Here is a 25,880-nt window from a genome sequence, read left to right as displayed (position 1 = left end):
ATCTCTGAGTGGTTGAGCGGCATCTGCGCAAGCGTGTTTAGATGTGTGGTGTCCATTCCGTGCCGAGCTGAAGCTGAGAGAGCGTTGCCCTGCTAGCAGACGCTAAATTTGAAGAACCAAGTCCACGTTGCCCCTGGTTTACAATCATCACGTGTTGTTAAAGTCTTGTTGTGCACGTGCAAGTAAAATTTAGTGATCATACCTTGAAATTTTCCATCGAGGGCACCAAATTGGTTCTAAGGCTGTTCTCTGTAAAATGGCGACCACCGCGACAAGTACTGTGGCGACTTCGGCGCGTAGGAAGAGTGCAAAGCGTCCGCCGTCGGCTGAGATTACGAACGGCCCTACGACCGCTGAAACTGTGGCAGCCAAGAAGCCTAAAATTTCTGAAGTTGTTATTCCGATAAAAACAAGAATAAAAAAGGAACCTGAAGGTAAGTTATGGCAAATATAATTTATGTACAGTTTCTTTCTATGCTTCGAACAAGGCTAAACAAAGAACCCTCGATAGAGGCTGTCGAGTTCAACGGAATGGGGTAGCTGAAGCTTCGTCGGGCGAGGACCGAGGCACGGCGGCATTGGCTGTCTGCAGACACTCGCGTGCTATTGGCGATCCAGCCGGAGATTGCCTGCGTCAGCGTCGGCCGGGTTCCCAGTCTGCCAGCTGCTGCTCCGCTTGCTTGGGTAGGGCTGGGGTTGAGTCAGGGGGTCTTGTATGCCGTGTTGGCCAGACGGAGCGAGGACATAGCAGCTGCACGCGAGACGACGCCAACTTGTTTTAGGTAACTGTCGACTCTCCCTGCCGTTCCAGCATGGTGCGGATCGTTGCCTGCTCGGCCGCCCTCCTCAATCGATGCCCCAAGTGGTGGCGAGGTGGAACCGGTTCTTTGACGGACGCTTTGCCCGTTTCACTGGTGCCGGTTGTCCAGCTAGCTGAGACAATCAACCCAGAGTATAATCTTAAGATTTAAAGTGACTCGTTTTAAAAATAAATTAACTAAACTGCATAGCTGTAAATTTTAATAAAATTATTTGATTTTTTATGAAATTGTTTTGTTCACAGTCTGCTCATATATTCAGAATTCGTGCTTAAACTTTGTGAAATATACTTTAATTCAAATTGTTAATTGTTATTTATTATATAATAGATTTTTTGTCGTCAGTTCATCAGAATAGTAAATGGATTGCCCAATGCTTGATTTAACCCCATGTATTGTTATTTTCTTCTTAATTTCATGCAGCAAAAGACTATGCGAATGTCTGTATTCTCCTCTTTACCGCTATTCTTTCTACGCTTACAGATACCGTAGCGTCTCGTAGATTTTAAACCGTAGTCCTTAGTCATAAAGGACGCAGATCAGTCCGGCGTGACTGAAGCTGGGAGACCTTCGATAGATGAATGTTCTCCTTGGTAGTGGGCGGTGGCAACTAGAAAGCGGTTTTTGGAAGAATTAAATGTACGTTTAATACTGGCATTCGTGCAGTAACGAAAACAACTTCATATATTATATGAATTTTAAGAATTCGTATAATTTCTACAGCAGATAGAAGTTGAGCATCTGATTTAATGATGGAAAAGAAATCATGAAGAGGACATAGTGAATTTTGCAGTGTTATTTTGAACAAACATTGAAATATTTGTAAAATAAATCCTAAGTAACACTTCAGGAATTGTAATATAATTTGGCAGTATTTACTTTCATCGGAAAATACATGTTTGTTTTTTTCCTGACATCGCACTTTCATTATAGAATGCAGACAATATTTTTGTTATTTATTTTTATTGATTTCAGGTGAATAACTTGAAGATATTATTAGTGATATGATAGTGGCAGTTCTTTCATTCTACATAACAGCTTTATACATACTAAGATATGTTTAATATGCATATTGATAGCATGGTAGTAGAGTACAGAGATGCAGGTATGAAGATTTAAAAGATGTGATGATTTGTGAATGTTGTTAGGGTTGCAGATTTGGTAAATTTTTCCTAGTAACCAAAAATTCCTTCTTTTTTTTTATTTTTTGCAGATTTTGACAAGTGCTTCTTAGATTATAGCATTTAATCAAAAACAGCCTGAGACATTAATTATATTCACACTTACTTTCCTTAAGTTTTGTTGCTTTCTTGCCAACTCAGGAATACTTTATCTGTGACATAACAGTATTTTAATACTGAAATGAAATAGAACAAAGAATGATTCCCAGGCTGATGGAACATCGATAATCTAACCTTTAAATTAAGCAAAAGCAGTAAACATATAATAGTATCAAAGCATTTAGCTCTTAGAATGTGCCTTCATTTTTCGATTCTTATTCTTCAATTGCTTAACTTCTTCCATTATACTCTCTTATTCTTGATATTGTGAATTCAGTGATATGTACATTTTCTTCTTGATAAATGTTTACCTATGCCATTCCAAATATTATATTTCATATGCATATAAATCTGTATGGATTGGGCTACTGACCTGAGGGTTGAGTTCAGATCATAATTGGGATATTTCTGACTGGGAATTTCAGTAGCGTGTATTATTAAAATTGACACACACTGTGTTGTGTATTACCACTTCACAGAGTAGGGAGATTCCTCCAGTACTTGAGGGACTTGGAGAGGAAGTTCCTTCCAAATTGTATGTTGTGATTTAAAATCAAAAATTGTTTTGCATTCACTGAACTATCATTTGTGATATGCCAAATTAAACTTGTTTTTATGCTTTTAATTATTTGGGCACTTGCACATTAAAAAAAAAAAACTCCAGTAATGATTGTTTTTCCTGTTGAAAGTTTGTTTTTCACTTGGTCAGACTATAATAAATTAAGTTTAATCCTTTATCCAAGTGTGTGCAAACAAAGTTTGCACCTGAAAGTATCTTCAGGACAGGTAAAGTGATACAACACCAGGTGACTCCTTGCAAAGGTGGAGCAAGCTACCAACACTCCTATCTCAGTATCTCCCATAATGCAAAACATTTCCTTGCAGATATGTCTAATATTATGCATTAAGGGAATACCCAGACTAGTTTCGACCTTTATTGAGGTCTCTTCAGTGGGAGCCAGGCCGAAGTGGAGATACCAGCCAGAAGCGTTAGCAAGGTCATTTCTACCTATAGGAGCTGCCAAATGGTGTGCCACCTTTTTATTAAATTACTCTGGATTTAGAGAAAGATGTTGAAAGTTTATTTTTCACTTGGTCAGACTATAATAAATTTAGTTTAATCCTTTATCCAAGTGTGTGCAAACAAAGTTTGCGCCTGAAAGTATCTTCAGGACTGGGGTAAAGTGGTACAACACCGGGCGACTCCTTGCAAAGGTGGAGCAAGCTACCAACACTCCTATCTCAGTATCTCCCATAATGTAAAACACATCTCCTTGTGGATATGTATAATGTTATGCATTAAGGGAATACCCAGACTAGTTTCGACCTTTATTGAGGTCTCTTCAGTGGGAGCCTGGCTCCCACTGAAGAGAAAAACTACAATTGTTTCGATAATTGTAGTGATGAAGTCATATTATTATCTAAGACCTCTAGGGAGTCAAGGACTCATTGAGGGTGGCTATAAATCATCCAATAAATTCATTCACACTACATGCACTCACTACCCCTAAAGGCAAACTATTTCACTCACTCACTGCTCTGTGGAAAAAAACCTAGCTCCTTCCCTTTTCTTGACTGGCAAAAGACTTAAATTCCATGGATGACCCCGTGTTTTCTCCCCACCTTCTATATAATGAAAAATTTCATCAGATGCTATCCTATAATTCCCATTCAAAAGTTTAAAGACCTCTGTCCTATTGCCCCTCTTTCTCCTGTTAACCAAAGCCTGTAATCCACATACTTGCAATCTGTCCTCATTCTAAATCCCATAATCCAAATATAATCTTTGTAACTCTTGGAATCTGGGAGACCAAATCTGTGCACGTAATCCAGGTATGGTCTTATCAAAGCCTTATAAAGAGGCAAAATAACTTCCTTATCCTTACATGTCAAGGTTTGCTTTAACATTGCAATTCTCCTTAGAGTTGTATTTGCACCTTTTGCTATGTGACTTTTAAACTTCAAATCTCTATCCACCAATATGCCAAGATCTCTTGCCTCCTCAGTTAGCATAACCCTGCTAATATAATATACTTAATATGCTGCTGGAAATCTAATCACGCCAAAATGCATAACTTTACATTTACTAACATTAAACTGATAGCCATTTTCCTTTGCCCAAATTTCCAACCTATTCAAATCATTTTGTAAGTGCTGAATATCAGTAGTTCCTGATTGCCCTTCCTATCTTTGCATCATCAGCAAACAATTGCACATCTGATGTTAGACCCTGTCTGATGTCATTAATGTATAGATTAAACAATAATGGCCCAAGGACAGAACCCCGAGGTACACCACTGGTCACCTTAAATCTGGCCATTTCACACCCACTGTATACACCACTTTTTGATATGTCTGTCAACCATCCCCAGATCCATGTCAAGAGTTTATATTCCAATACCATATTCTCCAGTTTATGCAACAGCCTTTCGTGTGGTATCCCATCAAATGCCAACTCGTTTTAGGTAACTGTCAGCTCTTCCAGCCATTCCAGCATGGTGCAGATTGTTGCCTGTTCAGCCACCCTCCTCAATCAATGCCCCAAGTGGTGGCGAGGTGGAACAGGTTCTTTGACGGACGCTTTGCCCATTTCACTGGTGCCGGTTGTCCAGCTAGCTGAGAAAATCAACCCACAGTATAATCTTAAGATTTAAAGTGACTTGTTTTAAAAATAAATTAACTAAACTGCATAGCTGTAAATTTTAATAAAATTATGTGATTTTTTTAAATTGTTTTGTTCACAGTCTGCTCATATATTCAGAATTTGTGCTTAAACTTTGTGAAATATACTTTATTTCAAATTGTTATTTATCATATAATAGGTTTTTTGTTGTCAGTTCATCAGAATAGTAAATGGATTGCCTAATGCTTGTTTTAACTGCACGTATTGTTATTTTATTCATGTTAGAGGTTTAATGGAGCACTGAGAAAGGATTAAAACTAATTTTAATACTTCCAATATTTTGTCTCCGTCACGGAGACATCTTCGGGGATTACAAAAACCTTTTGTAACAACACACACAAATACAATACAAAGTGAAACTAAAGTCCTATCTAAGTGGTGTGTCTCTATAGGCATTTGCAGGTGGTCTGGGATGTAAAGAGGGATCTCTGATAATTAAAGTTTCCCAAATTTTGGGAAGTTTAATGCAATCGTATTTGTTTAAATTAGGTTGATTCCTGAGTGCAGATGCAGATTCAAAGAATAGTCTTTCTTTTTTGAATTTACTATGGTGGAGCATGGTAGTTTTTTTTTCAGAAGATCCTGTAGGATGTATCCAAAACATGGTCTGCAAGGCCAGATTGACCATAATCGTTTGCAGATGTAAGAACTATGTTCTTCTAACCGGATGGATGCTGACCTGCCTGTTTGTCCGTAGTGGGCAAATTTACAGGAACAAGGTACTCTATATACACCAGGCACTGAAAGAGGAGGGAGCTTGTCTTTAGTGTAGTGGATAAGGGTAGCAAGTTTACGGTGTGGCTTAAAAGCTGTATGGAGGTTGTACTTTTTTAATGATCTGGCTATTTTTTCTGAAGTAGGGGGGTCAAAGAGTTAGCTAGCTGCTTTGATAATTTATAGCAAGGTGCATTGGTGGCATCTACTATAGGTCTTAGGGGAGAATTAGGTTTGTGGATTTTAAGTAAACTGTATATCCGGGGGGGGGGAGAGGACTAGAACAGAATGGTTTGAGTTTGCTACAAATTATCAAAGCAGCTAGCTAACTCTTTGACCCTCCCCCCTCACTGGTCTTACCTCATCTTATGTAAAAAACTCCACCCATTTTAAAAACTTAATCGAAAATCTTACTTTAAATAATACAGATATATTGGTCAGCTTTCACATCATCTCTTTGTTTACAAATATTCCCCTAATTGACACCTTAACACTCTTAAAAAAACGTTTTTCCTTCTGATATCTTAGGACTTTTTTCCTTTGCCATTAACTCTGGTTATTTTTCTTGGAAGAACAAAATCTACAAACAGATAGAGGGAACTGCCATGGGTTCCCCCCCCCTCCTCTTTCCAATTATTACATGGAAAATTTTGAAAAACGAGCCATTGACTCTTTTCCTCTAAAACCTTCTGACTGAGATATGTAGATGATGTGTTCTCTATTTGGCCTCATGGCCCAGACACATTAGATTCCTTCCTCAGTCACCTCAATAGTCTTCGGACAAACAGGCAGGTCAGCATCCATCCATCCAGTTAGAAGAACACAGTTCTTACATCTGCAAACATGATTATGGTCAATCTGGCCTTGCAGACCATGTTTTGGATACATCCCACAGGATCTCCTGGAAAAAAACTACCATGCTCTACCATAGTAAATTGAAAAAAGAAAGAGTATTCTTTGAATCTGCATCTGCACTCAGAAATCAACCTAATTTAAACAAATATGGTTGCATTAAACTTCCCAAAATTTGGGAAACTTTAATTATCAGAAATCCCTATTTACATCCCAGGCCACCTGCAAATGCCCATAGAGGGTGCACCACCTAAATAGGACTTTAGTTTCATTTTGTATTGTATTTGTTGTGTGTTGTTACAAAAAGTTTTTGTAATCACCAAAGATGTCTCTGTGACGGAGACGAAATATTGGAAGTATTAAAATTAGTTTTATCCCATTAAACCTCTAACATGAATTCTTCACAGCATTTAAGCCTCAACACACGTATTGTTATTTTCTTCTTAATTTTATGCAGCAAAAGACTATGCGAATGTCTGTATTCTCCTCTTTATCGCTATTCTTTCTACAGATATTGTAGCGTCTCATAGATTTTAAACCGTAGTCCTTAGTCATAAAGGATGCAGGTCAGTCCGGTGCAACTGAAGCTGGGAGACCTTCGATAGATGAATGTTCTCCTTGGTAGTGGGTGGTGGCAACTACTCAGGATTAGAGATAACTTGGATAAAGGATTAAACCAAGTATATAATTTCTTGATATCTTTAATTTATAGTATAACAAATGAAAAACTTTCAAGAACTATCTATCTCTAATCCAGAGTATTATAATAATAATGTGACACCTTTTTGCAACTCGTATGTGAAAATATGACTTTTGTATTACTTCAATGTAATACAGAAGTCATATTTTGTCAGTGGCAGCCAGACCCAGAGATGATACCAATGACAAGACCTCAATAAAGGTCAAAACCGGTCTGGGTATTGATCCTTCCCATAAGGGATAACAGTATACAGGTTTGCAAGGAGATGTGCTTTGCATTATGCAATACTAAGGCAAGTGATGTGAAGTCATACCACCTTTACCACGAGTTACCCCAGCCCTGAAAATACTTCAGGTGCAAAATTTGTTTGCTTACACTTGGGTAAAGGATTAAATCAAGTATATAAGTTTCTTGGTGTCTTTGATTTATAGTATAACTAAGTGAAAAACTTTCAACAACTGTCAGCCAAATTAAAAATCAGTCTTTAAAGGAATAGAACAAACTACCAAAAACAAAGGAAAATAGACATCCCAAAACTCAAAGATGCTTAACTAGATCTAATTACCAAGAGAGCATTGGAAGAAAACTTAAATAATCTTGCTCTAGATACAGCTTCAGAATCTTGGAAAAATGAGAAGTATTATTAAAGAAACAGCAGAAAAGCATTTAGGCAAGAACGAATTCCAGACAAGAGTAAATAAAGGCTGGATTACACTAGAGATTATGGATTTATGGGAAAGAAAAAGAATAAAAATTAACCTCTCAAAAGAAGATAATGAAGAAAACAGAATACTATACAAAAATCTGAAAAAAAGAAATAGACAAAAAAAAAAATCTAGATTTACAAAAACTAGATATTTAGAATAAAAAGCAGGAACATGTGAAGAAGCATACAAAAAACATGACTCCAAGACCATTTATGAAGCAGTTAAATAACTAGAACATACTTGTTCAACTCAGTTTCAATATTGCAAAAAGATGAAACTACAACAAGTAGCAGTGAAACAATAAAAGATATATGGACTAATCATTATAAAGAGACATTCACAGCTGAGGAAAGTATAGATCAAGATGTCTTCCACCCAGAAGAAACTTCTGACACAAAAGACATCCTGAAGAAGAAATACATAGAGCAATCAAACAAATGAAAAATGATAAAGCACCAGGCATAGACAGTATTCTAAAAGAACTTCTGACAAAAGAAGGGATAATTTCAACGATCTATTGTTAGTATTCTAGCTTGTATATTTTTTAAACTGTTCTTGTAATACCACCGACGATGGTCTGCTATTTCCAGACCGAAATATTTGGTTAAATAAATATCTTTCTTGTGATTACGTGATTATATCATTCAGTCTTATGTCGCAAGTATCCTTAAAACAACAAATTCTTATCCTTCACGGGGAAAATGCTACCAAAATAACTGGTAAATTAGGAAAACTTTCAGTTATACAAGGTAGGTTACGAGCAAAGATTAATTTCGTAAAAAAGTGCCGCGACAACAAGATTATTCCCAATTTCGCTAGGATTAAAGAAACAATAAAATCTCCTGGAGCTCATAATATTTACCGGAACACAAGTTTATCTCTAATCCGTAATCAACTTAAAGCTGCTAAACGTGATCTTGCTATTCACAGTCATCAGACTTCTGATTTACCCACCTATATATCCACAAATTTGGATCCACATCTTTCTCACATAGTTCTAAATGTAGCTAAACGTTCTACTCAACGTGCTTATAATAAACTAAGTCAACATCTTAACCGTAAATATGAGGCTCTTTCGTCTAAACAATCCAAGCCATTCATAACTCCAGATAATTGGATTGTAAATATATCCGGACGTCCTTTGACTAAAAGCGAAACCCTCATCCTTTCAAAAGGACATGATTTTTCTATTGTTCCAAATAAAATACCATATCTAGATTTCCTAGTTAACATTGAAAGGAATCTTAATCATCTAACCAGCGATAAAGCTAATGCTCTTCGCCTAGAAGTCGCTTCTTCTCTACTTAAGGCTAAACTTCCTCCTTCTAACATATCTCCTTCTGAAATGAAATCTTTACAGTCCTTGAGAAAAAATAATCACCTCATTATCACTAAAGCTGACAAGGGAAAAGCAACAGTAGTTATGGACTCAGCAAATTACAGAAGAAAACTTTCTCTTTTGCTTCGAGATCGCTCCACATATCAAGAAATTGATTATAATCCAACCAACAGACAACTAAAGAAATTAAATTCTCTCCTTGATGAAGTCATCAGTTTGGATAAAGACACAATTGAAAGACTTAAAACTCATTTTGCAAGACCTCCTAGATTTTATGGCCTTCCAAAAATCCATAAGATTGACTATCCTCTTCGTCCAATAGTAGATTGCATTGATTCTCCTACTTACCGTATAGTCAAATATCTAGCTAAATTACTGAAATCTTACATTGGCAACTCGAGTTCTTTTTTAAAAAACTCCTCAGATTTCTTAGAAAAATTAAAAGATGTCTCATTACAACCTACAGATCTTATGGTTAGTTTTGATATAGAATCTTTATACACCAATGTACCTCTTAAGGAAACTTTAAAACTACTTGCTGACATCTTTCCTCAAGATATTATAAAACTATTCGATTTCGTTATACATTCTGGTTATTTCATATGTCAAAACAAATTTTATAGCCAAGTAGAAGGAACAGCCATGGGAAGTCCTCTTTCTCCAGCTTTAGCCAACTTTTATTTGGAACATTTAGAAAAAGTCCTCTTCACATCTAGTTTCCCTCTACCATCTTTTTGGGTAAGATATATAGATGACATATTTGCTATTTGGCCTCACAGTAAAAACACTTTATCTTCCTTTTTAAACAGTATTAATTCCTTACATCATCGCATAAAGTTTACTATGGAATTAGAAGAAAACAACCAGTTATCTTTTTTAGACGTTCTCCTCATCCGATCATCTTCAAATATTACAACTACAGTATACAGGAAACCAACATTCACAGGTCGTTATATTCTGAAAGAATCAGCCCATCATCCATGTCATAAAACAGGAATTATAAAATGTCTCATCAAAAGAGCCAAAACTAATTGTTCTACTTTTGATTATCTACAGAAAGAACTTTCTACTATCCAGCAACACATGAAACTCAATGGCTTTTCTGAAAAAAGTATTCAACGTCTTCTTACATCTTATAATCCTCCACAAAACAACAAAGATTCAATACGTCGAGTACCTATTCCTTATATCTCCGGTATTTCAGAACCTATCGCAAGAATTTTGAAGAAATATGATTTAACAGCTACGTATTCTCCTATTAACAAATTGTCTTCTCATTTTCCTTCTCCTAAAGACAAACGCTCAACTTTATCTCTTCCTGGAGTTTATCAAATTCCTTGCAACTGTGATCTCTCTTACTTTGGACAAACTGGACGTTCTCTTGAAAAAAGAATCCAAGAACATCAATCATCCATTCTTCACAATAAACCTGAAAAGTCTGGTTTGGCTCAACACGGGATTGAAACTGACCACAGCATCCTTTGGTCCAAAACGCGCCTCTTACATAGATCCCGTTATAGGTTCGAACGTTTGTTCAAGGAAAGCGTGGAGGCCTTGCTCCATCATCCCAACCTGAATCGTAATGACTGCATATCTATATCAAAAATCTGGGAAAGCCTAATCAAGATTACTCATTAATTTTTTTTTTTTTTTTTTTTTTTTTTTTTTTTTTTTTTTTTTTTTAATAGCAAATTCAATCATGTTTCTACTTCAAAATATTTCGTTTCATACTTAGTGATATAACATCACGCGGCATGTTCTAATTTCAACGATCTATTGTTAGTATTCTAGCTTGTATATTTTTTAAACTGTTCTTGTAATACCACCGACGATGGTCTGCTATTTCCAGACCGAAATATTTGGTTAAATAAATATCTTTCTTGTGATTACGTGATTATATCATTCAGTCTTATGTCGCAAGTATCCTTAAAACAACAAAAGAAGGGAAAGCGCAATAAATTACTTAAGGAAACTGTAGTAAAATACTAAAGGAAGGAAATATTCCAACTGAATGATGAAAAGGTCAGATCACACCTATTCACAAAAAAGGAGATGCCAGATCCTGCACTAATTACAAGCCCATTACTCTTCTAAGTCACTGTTATAAAATATTTATCAGGATTATTCAAAACAGAGTTAAAAATTCCTATGAAAAACAGATGGAAGAAGAGCAAATGGGATTCAGAAGTAATAGATGCAGTGTTTGTATTATACAGACTAGCAGATCTTATGAGAGACAAAAAAAAACTCTCCTATTGCTTTATATATTCAAGCAAGTTTGACTCAATATACAGAAGTAAACTTATTCAAATTCTAGAAAATGGAGGGTTTGACAAATACCTACTGAATTATTATTCAGAAACACAAGTAGTAAAATACAAAAATATAGAAACTGACCAAAGATCAATTACAAAAGGAATTATGCAAGGATGTCCATTGTCACCATATTTATTTAACTTGTACCCAAAAGAAGTAGTAGATGAAGCACTAAAAATTTGCGAAGGCATAGCTATAAATGGAAGAAATATAACACACTTAAAGTATGCTGATGACATAGCTATCACTACAGACAGCCTAGAAAAATTAAAAAATATTCTGACCAAACTTCATCAAACAAGTAATACATATAATATGAAAATCAATTTTAGTAAAACAAAACTAATGGTAATAGGAAGATAAAGGGAAACTTAAATTATAATATTGGTTTATAATTTAATTGTTAATTGACGTCAACTGTGCCATTCTAATATTCTGCATCTATTATCAACTTTGTATTTCTATCAGCCGTGCCTTTGTTATTTTTTTACACATGCACCTTAAGCCTAACTTCTTCTACTTTACTGTCATGACTATAATCTGCTTAAGATAGATCTCTCTGTTAATTCCCTATTAATCTTCTTGATGTTCCCACTGCTAGTGAATGACCTTTGTTATTAGTCTATCCATGATAAACAGGTTACCAACTTTCACACTATGCAATTAGAAAAATTTGTTTAATGACTGTGGCATTCTAATTTGTGTGTGCGTGTGTATATATATATACACACACACACACACACTGTAAACCCTCGATTTAACGGAACAATAGGGGCTAAGGGGTGTCCGTTAAATTGAAAGTCCATTAAATCATGAATTTCTTAAAATAAAAATATCTAACATTATATATTTATGGATGTGTGGAGTGAGTCCGATGGGCGAAAGGATTTATATAAGATGGATGGTTTACATTTGAATGGATTTGGTGTATGAAGACTTGAAAAGGTGTTGCTGAATGTAGTGGAAGTGGATGTGCAGAAAAAGGGAAACTAGAGTTATTAAGGGGGTGGGGAGTAGATATGCAGACTTTAGGGAGACAGTTGTGTATGAATGTGTGTAATATGCCCAAGCGAGTACGAAAGACTACGAATCAGAATGGGATAGTTAGTATAAGGCATCAAAATAGGGATGGGACAAATGGGCTTCTGCAATTCATGTATACTGATGCTAGAAGTATTAGGAACAAGAAGGAAGAATTTTTGGCCTTGGTTGGCACTTCCAGGCCACAGGTTATTGGCATTAGTGAAACATGACTGACAGAAGATGATATAGCTAGTGGGATTGAATGTGAGGGGTATAGTGTATTCAGGAGTGACAGGGAGAATAATGAATAAAATGGGGGTAAGAGTGTTATTGATGATAGCTGATAAGCTACAGCCAACGAGAATAGAAGTGGAACTGCAGGATAGATAAAAGAGCACATTTGAGGCTATTTGGTATGAGATTGAAACTAGCAGAATAAAGTATACAGTTGGGTGCTGCTATAGACCAGGTGATGGAATAGATGGTGGAGACAGTATGCATAAGCAAATAGAAGAAATGAGTGGAAGGAGGGTAATTATTATGGGTGATTTCAACTATGGTTGATTGGAAGGAGGAGAGGACACATGGGAGGAAGGAATTGAATTTTATGCGATTATTAAGGGATAACTATTTGCGACAGCATGTAATGGAAAATACTAGGGATCAGAGAGTGCTTGACCTAGTAATTGCATCTGAGAATTTGGCTGTAACGAATATGACCACATTGCCACCAACTGGTGAGAGTGATCATAGGGTTTTGATTTGGGAGGTGACTAAAGGTGTGGAATTTACAATTAAGGCAGGATACAAGTGGAATTATCGGGCTGGTAAGTATGACAAGCTTAGCAGTTTGATTGGTTCAGTGCTCTGGCATGTAAAACTGCAAGGGCTAGATGTTGATAGTGCATGGGAGGGCAGTTAGGAAGTGTTTGCATGAGGCAATGGCTGACTGTATACCTAGAGTCTGAATAATAAATCAAGTAGGGGTTAAATGGATGAATAACACCATTAAGCTTGAGCTGCAAAAAAATAAACAACTATGGAGGGAATTTAAGTAGAAAGGTGACCGGCAGCATGAATGGTATAAAGCACGGGCCAGAGGGGTAACAAGTGTGGTAAGAAAAGCAAAAATGGATTATGAAAGAACATTGGCCATGCAGGCTAAAGAGAATCCCGAACAGTTTTTTCAATATGTTGCAAGTAAAAGAAAAAAATGAATATAGCAGAATGATTTTAAAGAATGCCGATGGTAAGGAGGTAACAGAATCAGTTGATATAGTTGAATTACTGACCAAGCACTTTGCAAGAATATATCATCCAGGTGGTGACATTGCAGGAATGAATGAACCAATAGATTATATGGGAAATGTGGTGAAGTGGAGGTGAGTAGTCTATTACAAAACCTCAGTGTGAATACATCTGTGGGATTGGATGGTATACCAGCTTGTGTCGTAAGTGAAACGGCTAAAGAATTGTCAGTGCCCTTGACCATTTTGTTTAATTTGAGTCTCGGGTGTGGATTAATCCCAAGGGGATGGAAAAAGGGGAAAATAGTTCCACTGCATAAAGGAGGTTCCAAAAGACTGCTGTTGTAAATTTCCGACCAATTAGCGTATCAAGAATCATAAAGGTCTTGGAGAAATTAGTTCTAGAGATAAATACAGGATTGGATAGATAAAAGTGGGATACTGTATGGGGGGACTACATGGTTTTGTGAAGGATAGATCATGCCTCAGTAACTTGCTCACATTTTATAACACAGTGACGGCTGAACTGGATAATGATAATGGGTTTACAGTGATTCTACTGGACCTTGTAAGGCCTTTGATAGGATACCACATGGAATTGTAATCAGTAAACTGCAGCATATGGGGATGGATATAAGGTTGGTGAGATGGATAGGAGGGTGGTTTATTCAGGAGTAGAGTCCAAAAGATGGCTTGTGACTAGTGGTGTGCCACAGGGTTCTGTTCTTGGACAACTACTTTTCAATTTGTTCATTAACAATATAGGAAAGGATCTGAGAGGAAGTGTTCACTTGTTTGCTGATGATGCAAAGTTGGGTAGAGCAATAGTGAGTGCACAGGATGTCAAAATTTTGCAAGATGATTTGGATAGTTTGGAGGACTGGGCTAAGGAAAATGGATGTCGATTTAATGTGGCAAAGTGTAAGATTTTGCATTTTGGGATGAAAAGATTAGCAGCAGTATATCACATTGGTGGAACTGTACTCCAGGAGATTGACGAGGCCAGGGATTTGGGAGTGTTGGTGGATAGGGAGTTGAAGTTTAGGGGACACATCGCAAAAGTGGCAAAATCAGCTCATCAAATCACTTGGTTGCTGAAAAATACTTTAACAAGCAGAGACAAACAGGTTATTGTTCCTCTGTATCGAGCCCTGATAAGACCTCATCTCGACTACTGTGCCCAGATATGGACGCCAGGTTTTCTTCTTGATGGGAAGGAGGTGGAGAGGATCCAGAGACGAGTGACCAAGATGATAGCAGGTCTATGGAATGAACCCTGTGAGAACAGGTTGAAGAATTGTGGGTTGCAAAAATTGGTTGATAGGCGGAAAAGGGATGATATGATTGAGACATTCAAATTACTGAAGGGTTTCTATAAGATTAATTTAGAAAATATTTTTGAGAATAGGACTGGTGGTGGGAGGACTAGGGGCCATACATGGAAGCTGGGCAAGAGTGTGGTTAGCAAGGGTGTTAGAGCTAGGTTTTTTACTTGGAGAGTGGTGAATGAGTGAAATAAGCTGCCAGAGTCTGTTGTGGGTGCTATGACTGTGAATGAGTTCAAGGCGAGGTATGATAGATACTGTGTGAATGTCGAATAGTTGTTCTTAACATGATGTTGGGCCTCCCTCGATGAGTCTGTCGACTCCTTGGAGTTGCCTGAAATAATAATAATTATAATAATAATAAATGCTAGTGGTTGAGTACAACCTTTTTGTGGTCCGAGATGTTAGTATTGATGTCGACATGCCTTATGGTCTCAACTCTGGGGACAAGGGATGGTGATAGATAAAAGTGGTCGAGCCTTGTACCAATTCCTTGGCCTGTCCACATGTAATCCTGACAGTAAGGATTGTGAGCTCTCCAGACTTCTGTAAGCTGGGCATTCCTTAGATGAATTTCCAGGTGCCTGTAGCCAGCAGCATCTATATGTGGATTTCAGCCTACTTTATCCCAGGCTGGAACTACCACGCAGTTAAAACTAGCTAGCATTAGCTTCCACACTTGTTTGAATGGAGCCCTGTGATGTTAAGAGAGGCAACGCAGAAGGAGGGTGCTGGTGGCATTATGATGTTTTAAAAGATTATACCAGCCTAGGTCATTGATTCTCAATTAAATCTGTGTGTGTGTGTGTGCAGGGGGGGGGGGGGGGAGAATATCCAGCACCATGCAGACTGGCTTCCAGCTTTCTGCACAAGCTTGAGAGGACCTTGAACTCGTGTCGACTGTTTTTGATCTTAAAGCTAACGAGTTTATCTGGTGTCATATACTCGTAGCAGTTAAACTGGGAGCCAGTATATTTTATTTTATTTTGGAATTGATGCTTTTGTGTTTCAGGGGAAGGGTTTCCACCTCCATTTCAGATTCCAATGTTGTTTCTTCAGTTTTTTTGAGTGGCTTCTGTGTCTTTTTTTTGGTGGATCCTTTTGAGGTGGTAGTTGTTTTCCCCCTCCTCAATTTGCATTTTCTGTACAGGTGAGATGCTAGTTACTGGGGGGGGAGGCCTTTGGATCCTCAGAACTCTCCTCTGATGTGTTGTTGAGGAGTCGGCTGCTGATGAAATGCTGAACTTGATTTCATCTTGCTACAGCTGTGTGTTCCTCTTCTATAGCTGATGGTAAGGTGGAAATGGCTGAAGAGGAATCTGTAGCTTCAGTAGTTGTTTTTGCTGGAGGGGATTGTTTATTTTGCTCAAGACGGTTTGCATGAAAGTTTTTCCCCCCCCGCTAATTGTGGAATGTTCTGGAAATTTAGCGGCATCTCCAACAGGCTATGGGTTAAGTTGTTCTATTAGCTGCCCACTCTGCGAATGTGCACAGAGGACATGATATTATGTTCTGTGCTATTACACGTACAGATGGGGGGTGGGGGGCACTGGCTGGAGATGTGCTCAACATTCATGTAATTGAAGCACTTGGCTCGGGGGCAGTCACTTCCCAGATGTTTGGTCAAGCCACATCGCACACACTCTCAGTAGTACTCTGGGATAGTTCACCATTACCCAGGATGTTCCAATGTTAACAAGGTTGGGTTCTGGCTGATGCATGTCCATAGTGAACGTGACTTCACCAGAGTATCATGCATGGTATTTCTTGGAGACACTCTTTTTGATGTATAAATAAATCATCTCTGGCCTCGCCTATACCTCAAAGCACATGGGGAAGTGCTCAATTTTAAGTTGTCTAACTTGGGAGCATATCATGGTTGCATTATCCGCTTCCCCTGGATAGGGGAAACCCTCTAGAAGTCTCTTGATTTCAAGAATCTCTTGAAATTAGGTTCTTTACCATAACTAAAAATCTACCTCCACCATAAAGGAGTGAAGGAGTATATATTTTCAGCTCCTATAATCTCTTTAAGGATCTTCGTGAGGACTCTAGACAGAGTAAAGAATCATGAGCAAGATGATCCCACTCCCACCAAGGACCAGGACCCTAGGAATTAGAGGAGAGTGGGATCATCTTGCTCATGATTCTTTACTCTGTGTCTATAAAAAAAAAATAAAATAATTAATAGTCGTGCGACTTTTAATAACTAGCGCGACACATGACCAGCAGTGTTTGTGATATTAATATATATATAAACAAGTAACAAAAATAAACACTGTTAGTACTAGTTAGACAAAAAGAACACAAATACAAAAAAAGGATAACATAAGATCTGCTGTGGCTGAAGAAAAACGTGAGATGCTTTGATGACCGGCAGTAGACCTTTACATGCTGACAATCCCAGGGAAGGAAAAAGATGCCTTCCTTCCTGAAGCAAAAGTTTTTATACCTCAAGCCATGCACATCTTGTCTCCTGAGATTACCATCTTGAGGTCATTCTAACCATGAGATATGCTAACATCACAACTCATGAAACACAAAATTTTGTAATAAAGTTTTAACGTTAAAATGCATACAAAAATTAGTATTTTTATAAACAATAATAATCCCTTACAATTTTTTTTTTCTAGGCAAAACTTGTAAAAACGAGCATGATACAACAACATTCATGTGAGATTTTACAATACTACAGTTTTCTGTGAAAGTGATGATAATATTGCATTTTTGAAAATTATGGAGACAACTACCGTGTTTGAATAAAAACTTTAGTTTAATATAACTAAAATCTACATTCAACATGAATGTAGATTTTAGTTATATTAAACTAAAGTTTTTATTCAAACACGGTAGTTGTTTCCATAATTTTCAAAAATGCATTCAGATCACCGTGTAAGCCTAAAAGAAAGGGTGATGATAATATTGGAAAAATTTTAAATGGTGTAGATTAATGGTCATTCTGATTGGTGTGTTTACTTAAGCCAAGCTCTTCAGAATTAACTTTTATCATTTGCAAAAATTATTCTAAATTTTTTGTTCGCATATCACTAAATAAATGGTTTATTTATGTCAATTATGCACATTCATGACTGTTTAAAATGTTAAATTAAACCATTACGTCCATCTACAAGTGGGAGAAAAAAAAGTGATTCACTATAATGATGGTGGTCCGGAACTTAACATGTTGTATAGCCAGGGCATACCTGTATAGAATAGAAATAATGCAGGAAGAAAGTATTAAATACCTGTACCTGAAAAAGATTTTCAGATAAACCAAAAACAATAAAAGACAAAAACAGCAGAAGAAACATACAGTTTTTAAAAACATTGTATTAAGTTGCAAAAAAAAAGTAATGTAAAATCAGAGACGAATGTCATTGCTATAAAGCTTAAGAAAAGAAAAAACAGCCTTGTATGAAGAATATAAAGCTCTTTCTTTCTTTGTATGAAGAATATAAATTCATTCACACTATATGCACTCACTACCCCTAAAGGCAAACTTTTCCACTTACTTTGTGAGAAAAAAAAACATGGCTCTTAACCCCCTTTCTTGACTGTGAACAGACTTAACTTCCATGGATGTCCCCCATGTTCTCTCCCTACCTTCCATATAATGAAAAATTTCATCAGATGCTATCCTATAATATCCATTCAAAAGTTTATAGACCTCTATCCTATCACCCTTCTTTCTTCTGTTAAGCCTGTAATCCACATACTTGCAGTCTGTCCTTATAATCTAAATTCCATAATCTGGATGTAATCTTTATAACTCTTGGAATATGGTAGACCAAATCTGTGCACAATAAACCAGGTGTGGTCTTATCAAAGCCTTATAAAGAGGCAAAATGACTACCTTATTCTTACATGTCAAGGTTTGCTTCAATATCGCAATTATCCTTAGAGTTGTATTTGCAGCTTTTGCTAAGCGACTTTTAAACTTCAAATCCCTATCCACTAATATGCCAAGATCTCTTGCCTTCTTTCTTAAATAACTCGAGGAAAAATAAACAGGACTATCTGGAATAACTACTCTAATGAATTATTATTACTACGAGACCCCTCAAAGGAGTCCTAGGGCACTCTACTCATTAGAACATGATTGTATGGCACTGAAAGAAGAATCCAGAAAATAAATGAAAAGATTATTTTCAAAATCTACACACAGAAAAGAATAAAGATAAATAACCAAAAATAATATTTATGAAGAGAAGACAACATAACTTTTGAAATAACAAAACGATATTGAAGAAATGTTAAAGAAATAAAAATTAGAAACTCATCTAGAACAGATATGTTACAGAATGAATTATTAAAATATGGAAGGGAAACAATTGTGATATTCTCAGTACAATATTTAAAGAAAGAAAAATACAAATATGTATATGTTTTAAATAACACGAACTTTATGCCCAGAAGTAACTAGAAATATAATAAATAACTTGATTGAATTATCTGATGAGTAGCAAGGATTTAGGAGAAATAGAACAATGGGTGAAATATATATATTAAAGCAAATAAGAAATCATTAGAATATTATTATTCATGTACGCCTCCAAGGAGTCACGAATAATAATACTCTGCTGCTCACCACGGCTAGTATTTTTCATCTGTAAATTGCGTGTGTTTTGGAGGGCCGATTTGTCTGTATGCGGGATGAAAAACCTGAGTTTCTGGGAGAAAAAACTCTGCTACCTCCATATGAGATCTGCTAACTCACCTTCGATTTAAAAAGTCCATATAAAGATTCCTCCCATCATGATGAGAATCGAACTTAGGCCTTTTCCAATCGAATGGCACAACGTACCATCGTTCTTCCAATTGCGCTACGGAGGCATTTAATAATAAACCTATTTAAATATTTTATTGACTCAACTAAAAGCATTTGATAGAATACAGTTAAAAGACATAATAACCGCACTAAAAATAAGAAAAATCCTGAAATAAATTTCAGAGCTAATTTAGAATCTATACAGGGTGATTATAATTCACATTTCAAAAGGCTCTAGTGGTAACTACTCAGCGCAATGATTTAACATGTGCGGCAATGGAATTTTATTTTGCGCACAAACTAACAATGTAGAAAGTTTTTTATCTTGGGTTTATTATACATTAAATATACCAAGAAATTTTATACTTGGTTTTAATGCTTTTTCCCAAGGAATGAAAACAATGTTTTGCACATGAAATATATTCGTGTCTGACCTACTTGGACATAACGGTTAATGACTTCATATCATTTGCCTTAGTATGCATCCCATAATGCTATGCATAAAATATATAATGCTATGCATAATGGGAAGCGCCACTACCCAGACCAGTTTTGACCTTTATTGAGGTCTCATCATTGGGAGCCAGACCTGGGAGAGATAAGGTTGAAGTGGTATGCTATGTGAAAAAGCTGATTACAAGGAGTTGATGAATGAGATTTGGAGTTTGACGAAGACAGACGTGTATGTATTACCTTCTGATAGAAACCGTGCTCTACTAGTCTGTATTATACTACTTACTCAAGATTCATGGAGGTATTCTGTGAATCTTGCATTGCACTGGCTCTAACCCTGCCCGAATTTCTTCTGTCTCCCACTCTACACAAAATGTGTATGAGGTCGATGGCTGCATAGGCCCCCCACCCGAAAAGAGAACCAGTGGCGGATGTATGGTTTTAGAGAGTTAGGTAATTTGAGCTGAGCCAAGCAATTTCACGGTTTCTTCCCACAACACAACACCGCCCCTTGATTTCTGGTAGTTGACTTCTCCTTGTAGACTATACTTATGGTACTTGTAGGGTCACCGTCCTACTTCATTGCTTTAGTCTCTCACAGCCCTTCAATAGCTCCAGATGACAGAGGATGCTTCACCGGCATGGAGGGCATAAAGGAACAGATCCGGAACCTAAACAAGGAGCAGGCACTAGACTTGCTGAAGTTCCTAATGGCAATGTTTGAATCAGATTGGCTGGTTTTTTTAAACCTGTATGCCCAAACAAATGATCCAGATGGAGAGGATGAGGAAACTCGAGGAGAATTCACTACTGCTCTGTCATCAAAACTCCCTGCCATAACTCGCAAGGGGAGCACTCAAACAAAAGGCGCAGAACAACAGAAAATCATATGGAGGACTCGCCAGCACAGGATGTTCCACGGAACAGGTCCCCCTCCCCGCAATATTACAGGATAATGATAAATGGACTTGTCACTTCAGCCCTTAGGGAGCATAACCTGGGCTAAAATCTCAGATGAGGGAGTCAAAATCCAGCCTGCTACTGTCACTGACTATGGGCAGATGACAAGGCTAATGGACAACAAAAATCTTCCCTACCATACCTTTGCTTTACCTAGTGAAAAGACCCTGAAGGTGGGGATATGCAGTGTCATTGCCCCTAAAGAAATCATTGGTGATCTAATCAACCCCAATTAAAGTGAGCAGGATGCTTCTGAAGAAGATGTACGAACTGACTGCTATCTGCAGCCTCAGAATTACCACCGAACCCCTAAGAAAGAAAGCGTCAGCAGGACAGATGTCAGAGGTTTGGCCATGCTCAAAAACTGTTCTCGGCCGACTTCAGGTGCCTAAAATGTGGCAAAGGCCAACAGACCATCACATGCACCAAACCAAGATCTACGCCGGCTAAATGCAGAGGTCCTCATCCCACCAACTTCAAGGGGAGCATAGTACAAGAACCATGGGTCATCAAAAGCTGCTCTTCCACCACCCCCACGACACTCTGGGGCAACTGTGCAGGTTGCCATTGTGTTCAAACACCCTCTACTTCGGCAACTCAAGAAGGAAAATAACCTGCAACCATGACCAAAACATATGCCGAGGCCGTACGAGCTAAAGACGCCTCCTCCCTCAAGCTCTAATCTAACATCAGTACTCACTGCTTCGCTAGCTACCATGCTACAGAAATTCAGCAAAACAAATCCTTTGCCATCCTCCATGAAGAAATTCCTGCAAGGTCCCCATTCAGTTCTGACAGCCCTCAATCATGAATAAAAGTAAACATAAACCCAACTCCCTCATGATTACATCATGGAACACAACCAACATAATCCTCGAACTTCAAGAGTTTTCTCACAGATATAATCCAGACGTTCTGGTTAATGAAACACATCTCAGGGGCTATGTGATGTATAAAACAGACAGACTTACCTGTGGAGGATGCACAGCCGTATTCATTGAAAACTATCTAAGCCATAACCCCTTGACCAATCCAAGAACCTAGAGATAACAGGTATTGAAGTTCATACTAATAATACTGGCAGCATCAAAATTTACGCTGCATACAACCCACCTAGCATTCCATTATTGGCATCTGATTTGGACTCCATTATTATGCCTGGAGATTTCAACGCCAAGCATACAGTTTTGTTCAGCTCCACAATCAACCATAAAGGTGATACTTGAAACAATTATTCAATGCAAAACTCTATAGTTATAGCCGGACCTACAAAGCCCACCCATCTCAGCCCAGTTGGAAGCTCAGATGTACTTGACATAGTCATTCTCAGAAACATCAATTACTTGTATCAACTGGAAACATTAAATGAACTATCATCCGACCACAACCCCCATCCTGCTTAAGCCCAACATACCGAGCTTAAGCTCGGTATGCTAGAGCAACTCACTTCTCCACACTCCTTTATACCTTGAGACAAACTCTCTAGAATTCTCCCAGAGCACATCGGCCCAGCCCCTGTTATTCACAATAAAGAGGAGATAGACATAGCTGTAAACAACATTAACCAGTCCAATCAAAAAAAGCAATAACATCAGTTTCCCAAACCGCTGTCTTTCTCTCGATCAGTCGGATCCCTGAGGAAATCATGGATCTAATAAGAGCAAAAAAACAAAGCTAGAAAGAGATACCACAACACAAGAGCCCCCCACAAGACAAAACAATTATTGAACAGATTAATCGGCAATTCTGTGAAGCTCTTCAAAAACACCGAAACCATGATTGGGAAACCAAATTGACTAACTTAAACCCAGAGGACAACTTCATCTGGAAATTCTTGAGAACTTTCCGCAATAAAAGTCATCTTATACCCCTAATACAGACCAAGAAGGGAATAGCTTACACAGACATATCGATACAACTTATTTTTAAAGGAAAAATAACCAGAATGTATTACAAGATCAAATACATTTACAATGTCTGAAGAAAATTCCTGTTGTAGTAATTCAATGCTTTCAGAAAGAGGCACATTTGTAAATAAAGAAACATCTAAACCGATCATGATATCAGAAATGTCCAAATGAAGATCTGAAATTTTATTTTTGAAATCCAAAGTATTTTTTATATAAGTATCAATTCTTCTAGTTGAAGAGGAGAGTAAATTTGATAAAAATTTTGAGATTTTGTAAGTGGGGAAAGCTATACAATCTATGACTGGTCTTAATGGAATGCCTGGTTTATGAACTTTTGGAAGCCCATACAATCTAGGTGGATGACCGAAGAAGGTTTTAAGTTTTTTCTTTTGATCTTCATTACATGTAGATACATTATAAGAGAATTAAGTCTCTTCAATTGACTCCGGGTAGGATCCGATGTAAGAGGCCTATAAGTTGAACAGTTGCGAAGTAAAAGAGAGATTTTTCTCTCCTATTCCTTCCTATCTTGAGTCACTACAGCTTTCCCCTTATCAGCTTTCGTAATAATTAAATTATTGTTATTCTTCAGTGATTTCAATGTTTTAAACTGAGAGTAAGAAAGATTAGGACGAGGAGGCTTGGCATTAAAAAGAATTTTTGCACATTCAAAATGTAATCTGTTGGCTGTTTTTTGGGATAAGGATCGAATACCCCCTGTCTATGTTATGAAAGAAATCCATAAGTGCCACCTCATTCGGCGTAACAGCGAAATCATGTCCTTTTAATAAAACAAAATGTTCACAGTCTGTTAGTGGACGTCCGGAAACATTTATAACTGCTTTATTTATATCAATAGTATTATTACTGGATCTAGGTAGGCTGACCAGTGATTCAAATTGTATAGGTTGCCCCACTTAACAAAATCTCAAAATTTTTATCAAATTTACTCTCCTCTTCAACTAGAAGAACTGATACTTATACAATGGGCAATGCAATTGTATAAGTATTAATTAATATAAATGTAATAATTGTATAAATGGGCAAGCCAACAGCAATGGGCAATCCTCTTTCTCCTGCTATCTCCAATTTCTTTATGGAACAATTTGAACAACGTATCTTTGACAACATTTCTCCTAGGCCTACTAATTGGTTCAGATATGTCGACATTTTTGCTGTATGGAATGGCTCTTCGGATGAACTTCAACAATTTCTCACTAAGTTAAACGCACTTCATCCTAGGATCAAGTTTACCCTAGAAGTAGAATCAAATAATCAGTTAGCCTTTTTAGATCTTCTAATTCTTCGCCAACCAGATGGTAACCTACATTTCTCAGTTTATATAGAAAGAAGACTCATACAAGCCATTATATCCATGCGGAGTCTCATCACCATCCCAGTCAAAAGGCAGGAACTATTAAAACACTGGTTCATCGGGCCCACTCCTTTTGTTCTTCAGACGATCTTTTACAGAAAGAACTACAATATATAACTTCTTCCTTTCTATCTAATGGTTATAAGAATTGCTTCATTAAAAGAACTTTGAGTAGTTTTAATATGTCTTCCTCTTCTAACACAGAAGAAATAATGCACATTCTTATCCCTTATGTACAAGGCATCAGTGAACGTATAGCAAAATTTTTAAAACCACTGAATATTTTTGTTGCCTTTCGACCGTTTAGAAAAATCTCCACCTTTCTCACTTCTCCTAAGGACAAGCTTCCACATCTTAATCATCCAGGTGTCTACCAGATTCCGTGCTCTTGTGGATTATCTTATTTCGGACAAACGGGAAGATCTGCCTCTATTCGGCTAGAAGAACACCAATCTTATATTGAATACTTTAAACCTGAAAAGTCTGGACTTGCAGAACATGCCATCTTCACTAGACATAGAGTTCATTGGAGAAAGACAAGAGTTCTTCACAAAAGTCGGTTCTCATGGAACGCCTTTATAAAGAAACATGTATATCTCTGCTTCATTCTCCTAACTTAAACAGATCCGACAGCTTACGTCTGTCCCCTTTATGGGAGATAGTACTTCACAAATCAGCTAATCTTTCCTAACTTTTTATTGTATTGATTTTTTTTAAATTTATTTATTTTATTTTTTTGAGGAAATGTATTGACCTTTTTAGTTATCTTACACCAGCTACTTAGGTGGCGTTTTTTGGAATTGTCAGTTATTGTTTAATTTGAGCTTAATATGTACTGAAGATGCCTGTGACACACAGGCGAAAATTATACTATTAAATAATCTTTGTATGTGAGTTTTTTCCGTTATTAATTTTGTATCGATATGTCTACTCACGGTATACCTCTTTTAAAACTTACACAGACATAGAAAAAACAGAAGCTCTAATAGACAACTTGGAAACACAATGTAACCCCTCTTATGAAAATTTAAACATCAACCTTATCTACAAAATTCACTGCCGTGTCAAGCAAGTCTTAAGACAACAAAAGAATAATTCAGAACCTATCATACGTACTTCTCTAGCTGAAATAACAAGCATCATAATCCACTTGAACAACAAAATGGCTACAGGTCCAGATGGCATCACTAACAGAATAATAAAATTATTACCCAGAAAAGCTATAATTCATTTAGTTAACATAATCAATGCTATCCTTAGATTTCAACACTTTCTCACAACCTGGAAGACTGCTGACATCATCCCTATCAAAAAGATTGGAAAGGACTCCCAACTTCCTGAAAGCTACAGACCTATCTTTTACCCAGTCTTGGTAAGATTTCTAAAAAGTTATCCTCACAAGGCTTCAAT

General features: G+C 37.1%; 1 protein-coding gene across 5 annotated transcripts in view; it reads left to right on the top strand.

Moving 5' to 3' along the window:
* The window catches only part of LOC150107481 (nucleolar transcription factor 1-A-like), a 554,391-nt gene that overhangs the window by 144,182 nt on the left and 384,329 nt on the right, over positions 1 to 25,880 (top strand). For 4 of the 5 annotated variants that reach the window (XM_090391894.1, XM_090391895.1, XM_090391896.1 and 1 more), the window contains exon 1: positions 209 to 434. The exons of the other annotated variant lie outside the window; for it this stretch is intronic. In XM_090391894.1, the coding sequence (XP_090248020.1) occupies positions 257 to 434 (178 nt within the window). In that variant the 5' untranslated portion in view covers positions 209 to 256. Of the gene's footprint in view, positions 1 to 208; positions 435 to 25,880 lie in introns of those variants that run through there. 5 annotated transcript variants of the gene reach the window in all.

Source organism: Typopeltis vanoorti, chromosome 4, assembly GCF_054136105.1.
Source record: "Typopeltis vanoorti isolate ZY-2024b chromosome 4, IOZ_Tvanoo_1.0, whole genome shotgun sequence".
NCBI classification, from domain to species: Eukaryota; Metazoa; Arthropoda; class Arachnida; order Uropygi; family Thelyphonidae; genus Typopeltis; species Typopeltis vanoorti.
Note: the sequence above shows the minus strand (reverse complement) of the source record. Positions and strands in the feature narration are given on the sequence as shown.